The 20,525-nt window shown below is 44.6% G+C and overlaps 1 protein-coding gene across 6 annotated transcripts in view; it reads left to right on the top strand.

The window, feature by feature from the left end:
• The first annotated feature begins 17,368 nt into the window (after positions 1–17,368).
• Positions 17,369–20,525, top strand: part of NAXD (NAD(P)HX dehydratase) — a 51,341-nt gene continuing 48,184 nt past the window's right edge. The window contains exons 1-2 of one of the 6 annotated variants that reach the window (XM_038133566.1): positions 17,369–17,615; positions 18,854–19,434. In XM_038133566.1, the coding sequence (XP_037989494.1) occupies positions 18,873–19,434 (562 nt within the window). In that variant the 5' untranslated portion in view covers positions 17,369–17,615; positions 18,854–18,872. Of the gene's footprint in view, positions 17,616–17,674; positions 17,717–17,805; positions 18,199–18,853; positions 19,435–20,525 lie in introns of those variants that run through there. The other 5 variants (XR_005256500.1, XM_038133439.1, XM_038133653.1 and 2 more) reach the window with 5 other exon arrangements.

The raw sequence follows: 20,525 nt of genomic DNA, 5'->3' as shown, positions 1-20,525 counted from the left end.
CCAAAAATATATTTGTTGCCTTCAATTACTAGTTGTAGAGACTATATTAAAGTGCATCCCATAAGACCAAGCCTGTAGCTGTCAGGGAGGTATTCTATTGGAGACTCTGGCTGATTATTTGTTTCTAGGTTTGCTCTCTTCCTAGCCCAATACTATGTTCACTAAAGGGCAAAAATTAGGAGCTTGTAAGTTATTTCCTTCAAAACCATCAAACAAAAATTCAGGGGAAAAAAAAATGCATATGTGTGTATTTTCTCTAACACAAGGGAGTTCTCATCCAGGGTAGATACTGCCTTTTTATATAGCTATGAGAGGGGATATAAAAGTAAAAATTACCCCGTGTAAAGCATGCACATTAATCAAACTCCAAGCAACTTGAGCCATGGAAAGAGTAAGAGGAGCAGGGTAAAATGCATTGTATTTCATACTGATTAAAATAATTTGTTCCATGTCTGTTCAGCCAAACTGTACATGCCAGTTTCTTAAGGCAAAATGAAGTAATGATACTGTAATGAACATACTTAATTTATTTTTCATTTTTCCTATAATCTCCAATCTTTGAAACTGTTTGTTAAATCCCCCAAAGCTACATATATAATGAACTTTTGATAGTTGAGGTTATGGACTCATTCATGCGATGGAGCCAGGGTTCCAGAATGTCTCTATTAATTTTTGCAGCAGCAGCACTCTGCAGTCTTTCCTGCTCTGCTGAACACTCCTGATTTTGATTAATTCCATTGGTATTTTAACCTGAAGGTGTTGCATGTAGGTAAAACCTTAAAAAGGGAAGGCCTTGTAAAATCATGGCTCAGGCCTGTAACTTTGGCTAAGCAGAAAAGGACTGTGGGAAAGAGACTCAGCTGAATTAGGAGTAGAAAAACAAATTATATAACCATTATGTGTTCACATCATGGTGGTTGGTAGTTGGTTGAATTATGTTTGTTATGATCCAAAGCTATGTAACTGATAACCAGCTAACTGTTCAAAAAGGCCTGGTTTTTGCAATAAAGCAGCTCTCCTTTGCAGCTGCCTGGGGCCTCTGCATCACAGACCCTCACCCCACATGACTGTATTAAAAAAAAAGGGGGGGATGTGGCAAAGTCTTCAATAGTTTGTTGGTAATATGCCATCCTGGCCAAAAGTTTAGGGGTGACTTTATTCATATTTCCTCACTATTCCATCCCATAGTTTATGCCTACAATAAAGAGAATAAAAAAGCTCTAATCTTCAACAGTTTATTTGACAATATAAGAGGCACTGCATACCGGCTAATGACCGCATTTCACAAATTTTTCTTGCATGCACTTTTGTTCTTTTGTGAAATAATGATATTTCACAATTTTTTCTTGCATGCACTTATGCACTTTTCAGGCTTTAATGGATGTGTCAGTGATGCTGACTGTGGTTCTGGAGCAGATCACTTGGTTAGCCACTGCTCCCTCAGCTACACAAAAGATTCTTGTCCAGAAAGCCTCTGTGTTTCCAAGGGCTGAAGGACAGGAGTGTGCAAAAAGAACAGGTAAGATCAAGACTCTGTCTTCAGCAGGACTCAAATGCAATTAAGAAAGTATCAGATTGGTTACACCCATTTTTCTCATCCTTGTAGACAAGGAAATGCTTCTGTCAGAAGCTGGTCCCCCCAAGACCTTCTCCACTCAATACCAGTAGCCAGCTGGGAAAGAAAGGGCAGATAAATAAAACAAGCTCCACAGATTGTGGTAACATTACCAGTGACAGACCCTGTGGCTCCCATTGTGTGACACCTTTGTGGTGCCACAAAGCACAGAAGGCATCAAAGAACAACCTTGGGTAATTTCCACAGGGTGGGAGTTCCTCCACTCACCCCACTCCTCCAAAAACATGATACTGTGTTGCCCATATCCCTGGTCAAACACGCTTCTTCTTCACCAAACCATTTTAGGAATGTATTCTGGAAAACCCGAAGCATTTCTTCCACACTACCTCAGCTTTCCAAGGAATGAAGAACAGATTCTTTTTCCTAGCTCACTCAATTGCATCCGGATGCTTCCTAGAAAGTGTAAAAAGAAGCGTCTGTGTCCCCAGCCAACCTTCGAGGACACCTGGTCAGTGCAACTGTTCGGGCATCAGGGTTTCTATTTTGCACGCCTCTGGCCAAATGTTCGAGACAACATGCCCGTGATGGCACGCTCACGGCTCACAGCCAGGCTCTAAGATGTCCAGAGGTATAAAGCATGAGCAGCTGCGACCAGCTGCACTCCCATCCTACTCTGTGGACACCAAAAAATGCAGAACCTGAAACCTAGCAAATGGATGTATTCCAGGGATTTGTATGAAGAAATGGAATCCTTCTTCACTCCATCAGATTCTTGCATAAAGTAATATTGTAGGAAGGTTTTGTGGCACAGATAAATAAAATGAAGTTTGATGAAAGTAAGTGCTTGACTCTGAATAATTTTTTAGATCTGTAACAGTTTCCTAATTAATGATACAACTTCTTATAATAATTGGCTAATTCTGTTTTTAACTCTGATGATAGCACACAAGCAAATTATATGTGTAGTGGTTACTTGAACAATTCAAATTTAACCTAATTTCAAACTTATTTTATTACCCTTTGTGTACTTTCTCTTGCAAGTTTGATTAATGACAGAACAGCTCCTGCAATCCTGTAGTTTTCAAGTTTCTTTTACTGCTTGTTGTGTGAAAGTTCAGCCAGTAAATTATCTGCCTCCTTTTCTTTCTCCTTTTATTAATTTGCTACCAAAAAAAAAAAAAAAAAAAGACACAAAATTAGTCAGAATTTCTCTTCATGAAAGCTGCTCTTAAGTTGTAAGCCCCTTAGTATTTTGTCAGTCTCAGTGATTTTGTTGATTACGATTCTGGTTGGTACTTGGTTGGTATTTCTTTGGAATTCAGTAGCATGAGTTCAGTGCAAGGAGTATTTTTGTTCTTCAGGATAATGGAAAAATAAAATATCTATAACTTAACTGGTACTCCTAGGGTTAGGGGTAGAGTCAGGGTTAGGGTTTCATTTCAGTGTGGCATAATAAATGTGAGATGAACACTTGTAGATATTTATTAGCAAGTCAGCTGTTGCACTCCCCATCGCTTCTGGAGCCATCCAGTCCAGATGGTCACTGCAAATGTCTGTCATCCCAGGTCCTTCTGGCTCTTATTCTTCTTGTAGTTGTGAGAGAGCCATCATAGTTGTGTTCTACTTCTGTCATCTGTGAAGAGAGATTCTATGGCCAGGTTCCATAAACACTGAAATACTGCCACCAATCCACAGTCATCCACAGCAGCCAGAGCTAGTACCCCATGCTCTCTTCAAGTGTGGTGGAAGGAAACAGAGGAATTGTCTCTTGGACTTGCCTAACTTCTCACAGGCATTCATTTTAGGATGACACATATCAGCTTTGATGGTACATTTCCCTGATCATTACTTATGAAAAGAGTCTATAATGTAATCTAAGGCTAAATACATCACCTTCAAACACCTAAATTAAAGCAAATGGGTTCTACCCTTACCTTTCAGATTTCATAGAGAACGCATGTCAAGAGGATCTGGATATCTTCACATGCAGACTCTAGCCTTGTCACAGCCACGGGCATAAGCTCAAATCTGATTCTGTCCAGTATAAAAAATGGAAATTGGTGTGCCCATATTTCCTCAGATTTGTGTAGAAGGGGCCTGACAAAGTCACAACAGGCACAAAAAAAAATTCTAATTCATCCACACACACCCAGAAGAGTACCAGTGTAATCAAGCACATACTTTCAGTGTTCCAGTTCAGAGTTTATTGTAGCTAAAAAGTAGAAGAAGTGGGTTGGCTACCCTGACCTATGGACTGCAGTAGACCAGCTAAAGGAAGAAATCTTGTTCCTCCTGTCAAAGGGAAGGAGCAGGCACCTGTTGAAATGCTTATAGCCTAAATCCTCTCATATCTTGACAAAGTAGGCAAAAAGAATTGTTTCTATAGCAATGATAACTACAAGTTCTGGGTAAAACCCGAAGTCCTGTCTGTGCTGGACCCTAGATAACACCTAGTACCTATCCCAGTAAGCTCCCCTCACCCTCACTCAAGTGAGATAACTTCAACCAAGAACATGTGTGGAGGCATTCATGAAGCAGCATCTGCAGCCAGTAACAATGACCAACACACTCCAGTAATGTGGCAGCAAACACAGGAATTTTGGATGTCATGCTGTTGACAATATCTACACCCAGCTGCTTGGGAATGCATGTCCCAAAACTTACCTTCCCAGCTTTGGGTCTGCAAGCCCTGTGCTTAAGACTGAGTATTTCAACACCTCCCCACTCCATCCTGAAATTCAGTTTGCACTTGAGATTACACAGCTGTGTATGGAGATTATACAGGTGTGTATGTCTGTGCAGGTCCTGCCCTGAGAAAGTGCCTTAGGTGAAGTGGAAAGAAGCAATGCCCATGCATCCCCTCTTACTTTTGTGTTGATGGTAAATAAAGTTCCCATCTCCCCATTTACTCCTTTAATATAAAGGATGATTTTAGCAAACTGTATGGACACATTCACAGTGGCATGGAATGGCATGCATGTGTTGTGTGCTGGAAAGAAAGCATTTTCAGGGTTAGAAAGCCATCATCTGCATATGCACATATTCAGTATTTGCAGCACACCTTGTGATACTCTCCTGGAAGCTGCCAGCAGCATGGGAAGCATTCTGAGTGCAGGTTACAGCCCCAGAAAGATTTCTCCTTGCTGGAGGATTACCCAGCTACATTCAGGGACCCAGAAGCTCTTTATATATATATATATTTTTTTTTTTTTTTTATTGCAATGGATTCCAACACTGCTGATTTAACTAATCTCTCAGGCACTCTTCCTAGTCACAAGCTTCACCTGTTTCTTCATCAAAGAAATGAGACCACACAGCTGAGGTGCTGCAGACCCAAAGACTCTCCATCCCTACGTGGATTCTTTAGCATCTCCTTGCTCAGAGCTCTAAACTTGTGAGTATTTGGGGGTTTCATTTTCTTACTTCTGCCACCTGTGGCAAGGGAGACAAAGAGTCACACAGACTAGCAGACACTCCAAAACTCATTTACTCTTGTTTTAAAGAAAGAAAATATTGGAAGAACTGTGCAAAAGCTAAAAAAACAAGTGTCATCCTTCCAATTCAATCTTTTATTTTCAGATGGTGTGGCACACATTCAAGGATGGATAAAGAAGGAATGAGGAGATGCTCTGTGATGAATAAAGGCATCAAATCAGTTCACAAACACAAAAACTGGATCATTTTCAAAAAAGTCAGGTGCACAGTGAGTGGAAGCTGTTCCAAGTCTCTTGCTCATACAGCAGCCAACAGATGTTGTACATCCATGTCTGAGCAGCCAGCTGTCTTCCCATCAGTATTAAGTGTTCAGTTGACATTAAAGGGACAGACAGAATTAAATCTGAGAGCTCAGAAACACAAACAGCTTTTCTGAAATGTATACAAATTATTATATCTATGCTTCTTTTTTTTCCTCAAACAAATGTATTAATGAACACTTCAAAAATGAGAAGAATCATGAGAAGAGTAGCCATGGACACCTAAACAGCTCAATAATAATATATTAATATTCTCCAGCAATAAACGCAGGAAATATATGAAAACAACATCATAAAATTTCAAAATATTAGTATAAAAATATAGGAAATAGACAGAAATGGCTGCTAAAGATCTTTCAATACAGTCCTATTAATTTCTTCCCTATCCTGGGTTTTGTGACCTGTTTTGTAAAGAAGTTTCAGATTTTCAGACTGTCTGACAGCTCAAAAAATGTCATCACTCTTAAATAAGAAAGAGAGAGAAAGAAAGAGATAGATAGATATTATTTGGTATAATATATGTCATAGATCAAAAAACATCTGCTATGTCAGTAGATATCCACTCTGACTCCACCCTGACTTGGGTGGAAAAGCCCAGTGTTTGTGCTGCTTTTCCTTCCCTGGATGTCTTTTCCACCCAAGGAAGGCCCAGATACCTGAGAAAGGAGTGGGCAGTGATGTCCTCTGCCAGGTCTCCTGATGTGGGCAATCAATGACTATTAATACAGGATTTTCCTTCTAGTGACCTGAACCATGGTTTTGATATCAAGGTCAAGAAACAATTGAAGTTGTATATTAAAAAGTTTACAATATCTTTGTAAATGTAAGTACATATTTATTTTTAAGAAATCAAATGAACCATTCTCAATTTATTTACCCTGAACTGAATCAGTAGATTGACTTTTAGATTATTAGGCTAAATTTTAAATAACAAGAGTTAGGTGAAGAGAATTTCAGCATTTAAATTTTTGCTTCAAAACTTCTTTCATTTTATATTAAGGGGGGAAAAAGGCTAAGAGATGGTGAGTGGCTCTGATGGCAGACAAGCTCTGGGTAACATGCTGTAGCACAAAAGGTGCTGAGGGGTTGGAGGGAAAATTCAGCACATTTAAGAGGTTTCTGTGTCATACAAATAATCTGATGTGGACTGTGCATGAATTTGGTTTATTTGGATAACAGTGTCTCAGTCAGATATCATGTTTTTTTCTCTAGCAAGCTAACTAAGACTAAGACATTTGTGACTAATACAGATAAGTTGCTGGTGCTGAGTTCTACATCCTATACACATTCTTTATTCTCCTATTTGTCCTGGTTACAAAAACGTGGTGCCTGAACATGTACTGCACTGCTGCCCATTAGGTGAGAAAATTTAGAGAAATTTAGAAAAATATATTTAGAGAAAATAATGTAGAGACCATTACTTTTCTGTGCAAAATTTCCATAATATTTGACAGTGCAAATTCCTAACCCTTCCTAACTTGCAAGACTTCTCCTTTGTATTAACCTTACCTTGTGCTCCTTGAAATCACCTGTGGAGAGCCAGAAATAAGCAAGAACCTGGAAATAGAGAGGGTTTCTTTCTTTCTTCTAGAGCCAGCAGCTTAGGGACTTGCTGAGTTAAATCTTACCACATCATCTAACAGCTCCTGCCTTCTGTTTTTGTTTTTTTTCTTTCAGGTCTTTTCCATCAGTTTGTCTTTGAACTCCACACATTTAGTCTCTGCTCTTTTTTCTTGCCCATCAAACACATCCTTGTCTTCATTTTCAAGTGTGGATCCATGTATCTAGTGCAACACAACATTCAAGAACTTCTTTAGCATGTTTGCACTGTGTTGTTATCCCTCACTCTCGAAAAGATTGGCTGATTCCAGCCAATAACAGGTTGTGTGTTATGTTTCTCAGTGCATCCTTTTGTCACTTCCTCATCACATTTTGAATGAAGGATGCCACAAGCACTTATGGAGTGAATGTGTTGTGCTTTTCAAAGCTTTCCAGAAAAAGTCTTGAAGCTCTTATGCTGCAGGTGTGCAGGAAGTACAGTCCTCCCCATGCTGACCATTAATGACTTCTCAAAGATCTCTATTTTCCTGCCTGCTTGTTTGTACCCACTCGAGTGTTGTCTCACGTTATAAATCTGGTGAACAATCAGAAGAATTGTGCTGTCAATAATGATTACAAAGGGTATTGGAGAGAAGAAATATTTTGAATATTTTGTTGAGTAGTACAGTGATAAGTTACAAAAGATGAAACACTTTAGGGGTTACAAAAGATGAAATACTTCTCTTTCAAGATCTCTTAAAAGTAAGAAAGGGAAGCAGATTCAGAGCACTGCAGCTTGTCAGGCTGCTCTATGTTTGCATGAACAGTAAGCTGTACCTCTGTCACTTTGCTAACCTTGAAAATATAAGAGGCTCAGAAATTTAGGCCCAGAAAATTCTGCAGCAACCTAATAATAATTTATATGAAGGTACTCTGTAAAGGATTCAAGATGATCCCTCAGTCTCTAAAATCCAGCACTGACAGCTACTGTTTTTGTGGAGAAACGTTTCTGTGGCACGCTGCCAAGGGACAGTGAGAGTCTTTCAGAAGCACATTTTTGCCCACAGCAGATGGAAGTAGCAGCCTTTAGTTGCAAACAGAAACCTAACAACAGCAAGAAAGGGCAAGACCGTGTAAAAACAGTGGCACAGACAAAGCTGGTGATGTTTCCAAGGCAGATGTGTACCACAAATACCTTGTGAATGGAATGTGCAATGAGCAGTGAGGGACCAAGAATCTTCTCATGAAGTACAAGTCAATTACTTATATATCTTCCTATATTAGCTGATGGTATCTATTAATATACTCTGTTACGTATTTGTATGTTCACACATTTTATGTTGATTGATTTTATGTTGATGATACTGTATTCCCAGAAATGTTCAGTATTCATGTTCTATGGTGAAAATTCATTAGTAGTGAAATTCTTGTCATTCTTGTGCAATATACCAAAAAGATTTGTAACCTTGTATGTGAACTCTACAAACTAAGAGATTAAAATAAGCTATGATCATGTCATTGTGGGTATGTTTGGGCTTTTTCTTTTTTTTTTTTTAACCTTTTGAGTAGAGGGTAAGCTAAAAGAGAAATACATGATGAACATGCCCTTTCTCTTGCAAACAAGTGAGCTATAGATGTTAATCCTGGAGCTATAAAATTTTGTATTAGCCTTCCCTATATGTTCCATATATAATCCATGTGTATACAGTGCCAGGGTCATCCTGCCATTTCTTAGTAGTTGACAGTGCTTACTGCAGAGATATCCAGCCACTCTTACCAAAGAGTCCTGAGTCCTACAGCTCCTGTCCACAGCCCCAGAGATGGGACTATGGCAGCAAGAAGGCCTGGCAGGGAGACTCTGAACAGACTCTTTGGCTGCCCAGGAGCACTTGATGCCATGTTTACATCCTTCTTATGTCTATCATGTATAATGAGCAAGGGTACAGGCAGGTTTTGGGAAATTCAAAGAGGTTTATCCCAAAGGATGCATCACACTCAGTTGTTCCAGCCATCTGGTGTGTTTCTGGCTGGGCAAACACAATCATAATTTCCCCCTGCCAAAACAGTTACCAGAGAGATGTGTGTGATTATTCTGTCTTTGGGGAACCCTGGGCATCTTGGGATGTACAAAATAGACTTGTCAAAGTTTAAGAAGTATCTTAGCAGCAGCATGACTGGGTCTTTGACAGACTGGCCTGGTAGGTGTCTAATTTAGGATGAGCTCAGTAGCTCTCCAGGCCTCAGTAACTCTAAGGACACGATCTCCATTGCTTGAAATGGAACTTGAGATATGTGGCTCACAGGCAGTCACCTACATTTAATACCTAAATTTAGATGTCTACAATCTGGAGCTGAATTACACTCCATATTTCCCATTACAGTTCAGGACCTGGCAAAAATACTCAGTCAGAAGCATCTTCTGAAACTCTTTGACCTCCTTTTTTTCCCATTTTTTCCCACTACTCTGAAATAGTCCTCACACACCTCCACAATTAGGTCAACTTTTTTGTCTGTCACTCTGACCTCCAGTTCTGAGCCTTTTTACTCACACTGAATGGTCTGAGAGTCTCTTTTACAAAAAGACATGAGACTTTGAAAGCCCAGAAAAAGCAAAAATTTTATCTCCAGACCACCCACACATTAAATGTTCATAGGTTAACAGATCAATAGGTGTCCTTCTGAGATCCTAAAAGAGTAGTTAAGAATAATCTTACAATTGAACAAGACTGGGAAGGTTAAAGCCCTCAAGCAACATGATAATGGATTTTGGCTCAACAGGGGAAAAGCAGGGAGGGAGAAGAGCACACTGACAGGGCATGTCTGAGCAGGAAAAATTCAGAAGCACACAACATAATAGCCCCAAGCATCAGTTAAACCTGACAAACAGACCTTGATACTACTCAGGAATATTTTTGTCTTGAAATGATGTGATGGTTTTGGAAAGTAACTGAGTCACTTTTGTAATCACAATGAACTGTAACAGGCCAGAAGGTTCAATAAACTTAGACCAAGAGGGAGGGAAGTCAGTCCCTCTCTATGAAAGGAAAGACCTGAGGTCTCAGCCTTGACCGACAGGTATCAGTAGGATAGTTCAGCTCAAACCTGCAGCACTTCTTTTTCTCTGGTGAATTTGATAAAAGTGCTTTTGAACCTGATAAACATGGGGTGGATTAAGACTGTGTCTGCATAGCTGCAAATGAATCACGTTTTCTCTCAAAAGAAGGCATTCAGTTTGCTGATTTTCCTAACCAGCTAACTCTTGTCTGCTCTAAAGCATTACAAAAGAGCTCTTACAGAAAAAACCAAGAGTGATTAATTTTCAATTCCCAATGCTTTTCCTCCCCATTACACAGTTTCCTTGTACAGAGACAGCTCTGAATGCCTGAGCAGAAGGAGCAGTCTGATGAATCCTTTTTAGGCTGTTACAGCCTTAAAATGTGCCACTCCAGTTGCCAGAATAGAGGCAGGACCAGTTACTAGATGCCTCAGGGAGGTGACTTTTCGTCTGTGCAAGGGGAATCTTTCTGCTTCTTGTGACAGATGAAGTGGCAAGTGGCTGGATGGGGACAGCAAGTGACAGCAACGGAAGGTGGATGCTTGCCATGCCAATATATCTCAGAGACCAGATGGAGTTCTACTGAGCAAAACGTATATTTTATTACTCCCTGTGAATGGATCAAATAATTTCAGTAACAATCTGGTTTCCATATAATGGGAGAAAGCCTTCATGGCCACTCAGAAGGCAGTGTCTTAAAAAACTTTTTTTACGGCACATAATTCACCAGCTGACAACTGGACTGAAGGCTTGTTACAGATTTGCAGAAACTGCTCACCTGTGACATGTGCAGTATTGTTTGGGAATGCTCAGCAATCTGGTCAAAGTGTGGGAGGCTCAGTGTCCAGCTGTGGTGCCTTTCCCTCACATTCAGCATAGTGCTGGCATCCACTTCACAAGAGAAAACACAGATCAGGGATCAAAGTGGGCTCTACAGTGGGACAAGGAGGTATTAAAGAGAAAATAATGGCGAGAGTAGGGATGCAATGTTAGGGCTGCTAGCCTGAGGGAGTGGGATGTATGAAAGAATGGGCAAGGTAAGAGCAATGTCCTGGAATCATTTGCAGAGTGGAGGTAGCTGAAGAGCAGGTACCCCCTCTCTCTGCATGGTGCTGAAGGGTTGGGTTAGCGTGATAGGAGATCAGCCAACGCTGCAGGCTGAAGATGATGCACAATCATATTGTATCCTCACTGGAGCCCCCTGCATCCCCTGCTGAGGTTTGGCCACCAAAGACACTCCATTTATCATTCTGTCACAGTTTCCCCCACCACAGTACCAGGGCTTGGCATGGTTATTCCTTGCTAAGGTGTCCAAGTTTCACCACAGACACCTCCTTCTACCCATTAGGATCCTGCCTGGGTGGATTTTGAGGAAGTGCAGGCTGTGTCTGCCTGACTGCCAGCAGCAGGAGGTGCTTCTTCATGCACAGGGAGAATGGGAGCAGAAGGTCACTGTGGACAGCCTCAGTACATGGCATGGGAAGGCTGGGGCCAGCTGACACCGAGTGCTGAGCCACAGCAGGGCTGGCAAGGGAAGAGGCTGAGAGCAGACAGGCATGGAGGGAAAGACCTGGAGCTAGGGACCACCAGTAGGATGTCTTCAGGGCAGTGAGACTTCCCCCTAACTGGATACTCATTGAGAGTTTAGTCTTAATTTAATCTGTCAGTGAGACCTGGGTTTGACAGAAGGCACTGGTGGGAGAGAGCAGGAGGGGTGGGTTGATACAGAGTGGTGACCCTGGCATGGGCTGTCTGAACTCTCAGTGTGAACCTGGAGGTGACAGCAGGAGCTCAGGGCAGAAGGGCTACCTGCTTCCCTTCCTCCCCGGCCATGCATCCTCTTTCCTGACACATGACATTTGGCAGACCTAGTCCTGGAGAGCCACCCATCAAGGCTCTCCTTTCCACACCCTCACACAAAATCCTCTCCCCTTCTGATCTTTACTGCTCCTTAACTACCCTTCATGAAAATGTGCTGGTAGGAAAACTGGATTCACAGATATGGTGTGGTCTTCTGGAAGAGCAATGAAGGATAGAAAATTGAATGGGGGGGGATTGAAAAGTTTACTTCACATGAAAGGATGAGCTTCTTTGTGGAAAACCATTTGCCAAATGAAGTAATTTTTTATTGCTATATGTTATTTGGGGCTTGTCCCAAATAAAATAAGTCTTATTTTAATTATTGTGACAGAACTAAAGCAATGCAATTTCCCTGCTGTCTCAACTTCTGGCATGTCAAGTCTATAGCTATATTTGTATAAAGGTGCTTTTTACTGGGATAGCTATTCCCATACAGCAAGGAAAATCATCATTTGGATGTGTCATCTTTATAACAACATAGTTATATCCACCCTCTTACCCTATTTTAGCTTTTATTTTTACATTACCTTCTCCTCCCACAATGGGATTAATTATCCCAGTAGAACTTGCAGAGCTGGCCTTGGCATGGAGAAAACGAAGTGCTGCTGCCCATACACTTACACAGCTGTGGCAATCACAGGAAGTAACAATGTACATGCATATATGCTGACTTTGAAGTAGAAGATGCTGTAACCAAAACCATGGTACGTGTGTTTAATTCTAACACCTGCAAATTGAAGTGCAGGCATATTAAGGACTAGAATATATTTTCCATGTATGAGAGCTCAGGAATATGTAATAGGAACAGCTCTCCCAGGGAGGAAAGAGAACTACAGCTTTTTCCTGTGGGCAAAAAGATTATGCACAACTCCAGAAGCAACTGGAGGCAGACATCACCCGTGGCATTACAGCAGTCTGAGCCTGACTACAAATGCAAGGCTTAGGGGCTGCAGGGAAAGCAACTACAGAGTCTTCAGAGAAACCTGGGAACTCAACTGCTAAAGTTCATATGCTGGATCTATGAGATAACTAGCAACACATTACAGAGGGGAAAAAACCCAGGGAAGCGAGGTACCTGCAAGAGGAACCTTTCAGTGTTCAAATCCCTTTGTGAATACAGCATGTAGCCTTCCTCCAGCAGTCACGTTCAATATCCACTATGATTTTCCACAACTGAACTGAGCTGTATCACTTAGGGTAAAACCAATTTATTTTTTACAAATCTGTCCATCATTCTGAGTATTTGTGTCTCTCTTAAATGCACATAAAAGTGTTTTGAGCAAGGGGCTGACATTTGCGTATGTACACTGGGTAAGATGATGCTCAGGCAAAGCCTTCAGGCTCAGCTACAACACAACTAAAATAATGTGTAAATTACATTACTGAACAGTAAAAAAGTTATATAAATGGTGTGTTTCATAATAATAGCAGTCTTCTAAATTGTGTAAATTAATGGATTTGGCAAATGTTACCTTTTGCCACCAAAGAACAAGATAAAGCAGTTTTTTAAAAAACTGTATAACTGCCCAGTATCAACTTTCTGAGAGTCTCATTATTCCCTTTTGGAAAAGAGGTCATTTGTTTTAACATTTTGGTTGTTGCTTAAGAGGTTTTACATAATTGTTTGCACTAGATATCAGGAACTTGTTTGAAGGATTTGAGCCCAAAAAACCTTCTTCACTTCTACTCTTATTGCCTGCTCTAAGGAGAGTACAAACCAGAAACAGCCTCTTTATTGCTTCCCTCATGTTAATTCTTCTCACCATTAACACTCAGCAGAAAGTGTGTTCATTTTGGGTAAAACAAAAGTTACCTAGTGAAGCACAGGGCTTCACAAACATTATTAGACTATGTCTAGAAGTGATAGTATCTGTAGTGCCCTGGTAAGAATATGAAGAATCACAGAAGCTGTAGGGGCAAACTTTTAACAGAGTATTTAATCAGGTGTAGGTATGTTTCTTTCCATATGCATTATGGAAAAAAACCCCATTATTTTCCTTCTTCAGCCCATACAACATTGCTGTTTAGTAAACTTTATAGTGAAACCAAAGCCATGTTGATGTTTTCTTGTAACAGCTTGTCATCAATTGCTTGCTACTATCCTTTCTCTTGAATATAAAAATACAAAGTGAAGTGACAGGAATAATTACTATAGCTTCAGGTGTTCCTAGTTTCTTTGTGGCCTAGAAAGACATCAAACTAGTAAACTAAAATTTACACCATATAGCCACATTTTGTCCTGTACTAAGATAAACACAGCGATGTAAAACATGCTCATTCCACTCAATTTAAAAACAGTAAATAGTACTACTAATAACACCTGCAGGATTGTCTCTCTTATTATCAGAACACCTATACCATTTTTGCCTTCTCTATTACACTATCAATTCTAACAGCTACAATTTAGCTAGGTAATCTTTCAAATGCAATTAACACTTCCTTTATCTTTTTCACAAAGAAATGTGTTTCTAGATTCACATTTCGACAACAAAGAAATCCTTGGTGGTATTTTAAGGGCAGTTTCAATTAGAGATACTTATTATTTCTGAGTTCTTCCATTACCTTTCTGCACAGGTATGCTTAAACCTCCTATTGCAATTCTTAATATGCATATGTTGACAGGGATATGTTTGTAATATTTATGATATTAAATGGTGATTCCAGTACAGGCTGTCAATTACTTGAGTGGAGAGAATGCAATCAAAGGATGTTGCAAACTCTGCTATTGACACCTGCTGTCCACATTCACCACGGAATGGCTTTGGTAGGCAGGGTTGCACAACAGTTACCAAATGGGTGGAAAGGACTGAAGTGCTGAGTGGGTGCAAAGTCATCAGAAGCAATTAGCCAACAAAGATTCATCAGGAACCTGCAGAAAAGATGGTCCTGAATGGTCACTATTTTGGGGTCTCCACCTAGGGACATCTAGCTTACAGTCCATCCCTCCCCATAGTGTTTGTTCCCATCAAGCACCAGCTGTCAGTGACTGCTGCCATCTACTATGAAGTCCATCCTCCCAAGTTCTTGTCTACCTTGACAGCAGTCTACCTTGACATTCCCAGGCTGGCTACTGATGCCTCTTTTTCTGCGTAGCAGGGGAGGTACAGAGTTAATCCACTAATGAGGAGGATATGCTGCCTTGACAGTGCAGCTAGGGATGGGTTAAAATGCTGGAACTCAAGGCTGAGATCAAGAGCTAGGGAAGGAGGGAAAAGACTCTGAGGAAGAGGTAGGGGCCAGCAACAGGCAATGAAGCCAGAATGATTTTGACAAAGAAGGAAATGGAACTCTGCAGGGTCATTCCTCCTTTCATGTAAGAGGGACAAGCAGAGAAAGTGACAGGACTGTCAGAACAGAAAGCTCAGTTAAAGAAAAAAACAAATAAACTGGACAAGCACAATATATACCTGAAGAAATCAGTGCCTCTTGCAGCAGCTTATTCTCTTCCTCTTTGGTGGGAGTATGAACTTTTGCCTCATACACCTCCTACCTTGTGCAGTTCTGTTAAAGGCCCTTTTTCCCTGCCTCATCTGCTGGTTAAGTAGTATTGCTGTTGATGTACTCAGAGATGGCACCAGAAGTTATGGATTTATACTGTACAAGGCATGGAGATGGCAGCCAGTACTATACCAGAAGAAAGCAGCTTGAGTTAAATACAGGGCAGGAGAATGTTGGAAGAGTGGCGCCATGTTTTGCTCAAAGGTTTTACACTCCTCTGGTTACACAAAGTTGTTGTGCACAACAAAGCTGTGCATAACAAGCTGAAGAACTGTGGCAGAGGGGAAGCCCACAGACACCCTTAGGTTTTCTTCCACACACAAATTGAGAATTGGGTCCTCCACAAACATCTTCTGAGGGGCCTGCAGCATCAGAAGAATTCCCTTCCACCTCTGCTACAAAGTAAACCAGACAACTCAGCAAAAACATTACAATTATATCTTTCTTGTTGTCCTTTGTTGGGCACAAGATATGCCTTTGGTAGGGACACCTGATGGGATGAAAAAACATCCACATTATTCTTTCCCCCCCTCTCTTCCAGGCATTAAATCAGTGCTGGAGTGATGGGAATCTACACATTCATTATCCTTCCAGCTGGAATCAAAACATGAGTGTATGTAATGCGATGTTCAGCTTTATTTTCTGGGTTAAAATTCATGCGCAAACGAAATGTGATTGTCTGTTTAATCTATATTTTAGACTGCCACTCAGATAATCAGAGGGTAAAAAGCATTACTTGTGCTGACTGAATGAAGGGAAAATTTCACTGACTTGGTATTGGCTTTAAAATCATACCAGATACCAGGACCTATAGAAGAGCAACTTTTCAACAAACAAGTTAATACTTGACAGTGAAGTCATCAGGTATCCAAGGTCCGGCTCCGGAACACAGGTTACTGATCAACCTGGGTCACTAAAAGTTCAGGTTGTCTGTCTTGTACTTTGCAGACAGCACGGCTGCTTTAAGCAATGCTTCTGAAGCTGAAAGGCATAAATATCTCGTGCTTGGGTTTGGTCCAGGTGACACCAGGTAATACCAGCAGGTCTGTTGGACCACAGCTTATATATAACACAGGGCAGTAAAGGAAAATGTTGTCTGTCTTCACCCCTTCAAAGTATTAATTGAAACACTGACATTTTACTGCCAGTTAGGCTACAAGCTTTTATGAGTTAATAACAACACTGTTTCTTGAAATACCCAGGAGTCTAGAGCAGAAATTACAGCTGTTTAGAGCTTTAAAAAAATGTTTCAGCTTTTTCATGCATATAATTTTAAGTTTCTCTTGGGTGACACTGAGTTTTGATTCATTGTGTATATTAAGCAGGTGCTGTAGGAGCTGAGGTGAACATCAGATGGTAGTTTCACCAGCTCTGTTGTGTTTTAAAGAAAATAATAATGGAATGCCACTATAAAATCACAGGATCACACACCAACTAGACTACAGCACTAAGTGTCATATCTGGTCTTTCCTTAACCACCTCCAGGGATGGTGATTCCACCACCTTCCTGGGCAGCCTATTCCAAAGTCTAACCACCCTTCCTGTGATGGAATTCCTCCTGATGTACAACCTCCCAATGTACAACCTGTATAACCCCCCGGCCCAGTGTAAGACTGTGTCCGCTTGTCCTGTCACTGGTTACCTGGGAGAAGAGGCTGACCCCCATGTGACTACAGCCTCCTTTCAGATCGTTGTGAAGTGGTAAGGTCCCTTGAGCCTCCTTTTCTCCAGGTTAAACAATGCCAGCTTCCTCACCTGCTCCTTACAGGACTAGCGTTCTAGACCAGCTTTGTTTCCTTTCTCTGGACTTGCTCCAGCACCTCAAGTGTCCTTTGTGGACTGAGGAGCCCAGAACTAGACACAGTACCTGAGATGTGGCCTCACCAGTGGAGTATAGGGCAACTGCTGTGTATAGGGGAAAATGATCTATCGGAGCAAGAAATAGCACCTTAGAAGCAAATCACACTTGCAAAGGAGGAGTTTTCTCAGAAACACCTGGCGAGGTGAGGGATGGGAAGAGCGTGAAACAATAAATGGTAAATTCCTGGGAGTTGATAAGAGCTGCCAATTAAAGGGCCGGGAAGACAGCCCCAAAGCGCCGGGCTAAGCTCTCTCCTCCCGGGCCCGAACACACACCGTTCCGCGGCGGCCCCGCCCGCCGGTGGCTGCGCGGGGCGCGGGCGGCCCGCGGGGAGGCGCGGAGCGGGGCCAGGAGGGCGCGCCCGCCCGCGGAGCCCTGCCCGGCCCCGCCGGCGCGGAGCGGAGGCGGAAGCCGCGCCGATGAGTTGTGCGCGCTGGGCAGCGGGCGTGCGGAGCCCCGCGCTGTGCCGAGGTAAGAGCGGAGGGAGCGGCCCTGCCTTGTCCCCGCGAGGATGTGGGGACGGGGCGCTGTCATCGCCCTGGCCGCGGCCCTCTGGCTGCGGCGTGGTGAAGGTACAAACCTCCGAGCGCCGGCCCGGGCGGGAGGCGGGGCCGGGTGGGCGCCGGGTGGTGCGTGCTCCCCACGGCAGGAAAGGTCGCCGGGCCGAGCAAAACCCAAGCGAAGGGGCGGCAGCGGGGCCCGGCACGATGCAGCCCACCCCCGCCTGCCGCGGGGGCCGGCCGGGCCGCTCACCTGCTCCGCGGAGGGACGGCCGGGGGCGGGGGAAGCGCTCACAGACCCGACCCCCAGCACCGCCGCAGGGTCTGCCAAGGGCAGCGGCTGCCGGGTCCCCGCGGGCCTGCGGGCGGCGCCGGCTGCGGCGCGGCTGCTGTGGCGGCCTGCAGGGGCAGCGCTGCCGCGCCTGTGTGCGCCGCTGCGGGGTGCGGGGGGGAGCCCGCCCGCCCCGGGCTCGGTGACACGGCGGCCAGGGCGCAGCGATGTCGCTGCCCGCGCTGGCGCGGCGCGGCCCGGCACGGCGGTGCGCGGGGGTGAGGTAGGCGCCGAGCGGAGCTGCAGCGCCATGTGTGTGTGGGTGTGTGTGTGTGTGTAGGGATCGCGCTCCACTGCGGCGGGGAGGGAGGGAGGAGAAGGAAGGGAGGGAGGCAGGCGCACTGTGATGAGCAGAGCCTCCAAGTCCAGCCAGCGCCGTCGTCCTGTCGCTCCCAGCGGAGCCCGGGGCGGGGGAGCGGCAGCGCACGAATGACTGCCTGAGAGGGGGGGAGGAGAGGACCGCGGCTCCGCGCCGGGTGCCTGCTTGTTTATTTTTTATTTGTCATCATCGTTTTCAGTGGGGGCGAGTCAAGGGGAAGAGGCTTTTTTCCTTTTTCTTTTTTTCTTTTTTTTTTTTTTTGCCACCTCACTACCCCTCTTGTTGCAGGTGCCCGCAGCGCAAAGCGGCGCCTGGAAAGTTTTGTTTGCGTGCGTGCGGGCTGCGAGCGACGGCGGCCCGGGATGCGGGTCCCGGGGCCCGGCTCTCCGCCGCTTCCCGCCGCACCGCGGCTGCCGGGGCTGGCGTAGGCGCCCCCTGGGAGAGCCGCGTGCGGGCATTAAACCCCCTCCCTCCTCCCCGCCGCCCTCCTCCGCCCCCTCCGTCCCTCCCTCTCTCCCTCCCTCCCTCCTTCCCTCTCCCCGGTGCGCGGCCATTGCAGTGACCCCGGCCGGCCAAGGATGATTACGAACACGCGGGGCTTCCTGTGGTCGGATCTGGAGACGCGGGCGCTGCTGGAGATCTGGGGCGAGGCGGACGTGCAGTCGGCGCTGGACGGCAACTTTCGGAACAGCCATGTGTACCGGGACGTGGCGTGCCGCCTGGCCGAGCTGGGCTTCGAGCGCACCCCCGAGCAGTGCCGCATCCGCATCAAGGGCCTCAAGCGGCAGTACTACCAGGCCCGGGACGGGCTGAAGAAGAACGGGCACGCCCGCAAGATATGCAAGTACTACGACGAGATGGACCGGATCCTCAGCTGCCGGGGGGGCCCCGACGGCGCCCCCGAGCCGCTGGTCCCGCCGCCCGACGGCGCCCAGCCGCCCGCGGGGCCGCTCGCCGCGCCGCCCACGCCGGGCACGCCGCACAACAGCCGCGAGCTGGACGCCGAACTGGACGAGGACGCCGGGCCGGAGTCCCCCCGCGACAACTTCACCGAGGATTCCGGCGAGTGCTCTTCCTACGCCGACCACCCCATCAAGGTGGAGTGCCCGTCCTTCGCCATCCCCGTGCCGCCGGGTGACGGTGAGTAGCCTGCGGGCTCCCGGCGCCGGGTGTCCTCCCCTCACCCCGCGGGCTCTCGCAACCCCACTGCCGGCGCTTCTCCGCAGCTAGCGCGCTTCCAGGTGCCTTTTGCCTTATCCTGCTGCCTCCTGCCTCGTCCTTCGCGCTCCGAAACCCGCCCGTGCTTCCCCCCACTCTTGCACCTTGCGCGTCCCCGTGAACTGGGGAGCGGGCTGCTGCGGGTGCTGGAAATGCTGCATACCGGGGAGGGGGAGATGCTGCAGACAGGGACCCTAGGGAGTTTTTATCGGTATTTGTCAATGGGAAACCCGTGGAAAACTAGCGCAGAGATTATCGAGACAAAGTGTCAAGGTAACATTGTACAAGAAGATAAGCATCCTTCTCGCTGGAGTGTTTTCCCGTTCCCTGCAGACTGAGTGCAGTTTTGCTAATCGGTATTAAAACGATGATGACGATAATACCTGAAAAATCTTGTTGCAGCTGGGCCAGAAAGCTAGGGGAGAGCTTTTACATAATAAATTGCACGGGTTGTTTCAGAAACACTGTTTCTAAGTTTGTCGGGCTTGCGGACAGAAGCAGCACTTTATTAAAGCCTGTCCTTTCCCTGCGCGTTCTTTACCCTCCACATTTGTATTGTGGAGGAGCGGGGGAAATGTTGCTTGTTTGTTTTCAGTCTAGATTAATGCAGGGTTTTTGATGCAAACATGAACCTGTCTTCAGAAGTTGACATCACTTAAGAATCAGCCAATTGGTTGACGTTTAAGCAACCTTCTTTTTACATTTAAACCCCATCAAAGAGTTGTTTACACTAATGGTCTTTTGAAATGCAAATCTAGAATGCCAACAGACTGAAACTCAATTTAGATTAATGTAATTATCTGCAATAGACAAATGAGGCTTTACTATTTAATAACCTTCACTTAAACCTTTTTAGAAGATGAAAAAGACTCCTATTGTTGAAGTTTAGTACTACAACAGTTAAAAAATGGCTCTGTGATTTTTGTGTTACCCTTGCAACTTGGTAGAAGTTTGTGGCTTTGCTTTGGTACTCTGAAAGAAGTGCTATTTATCTTGCATAAATACAGCTCACA

This window comes from Motacilla alba, chromosome 1 (genome assembly GCF_015832195.1).
Source record: "Motacilla alba alba isolate MOTALB_02 chromosome 1, Motacilla_alba_V1.0_pri, whole genome shotgun sequence".
NCBI lineage: Eukaryota > Metazoa > Chordata > Aves > Passeriformes > Motacillidae > Motacilla > Motacilla alba.
Note: the sequence above shows the minus strand (reverse complement) of the source record. Positions and strands in the feature narration are given on the sequence as shown.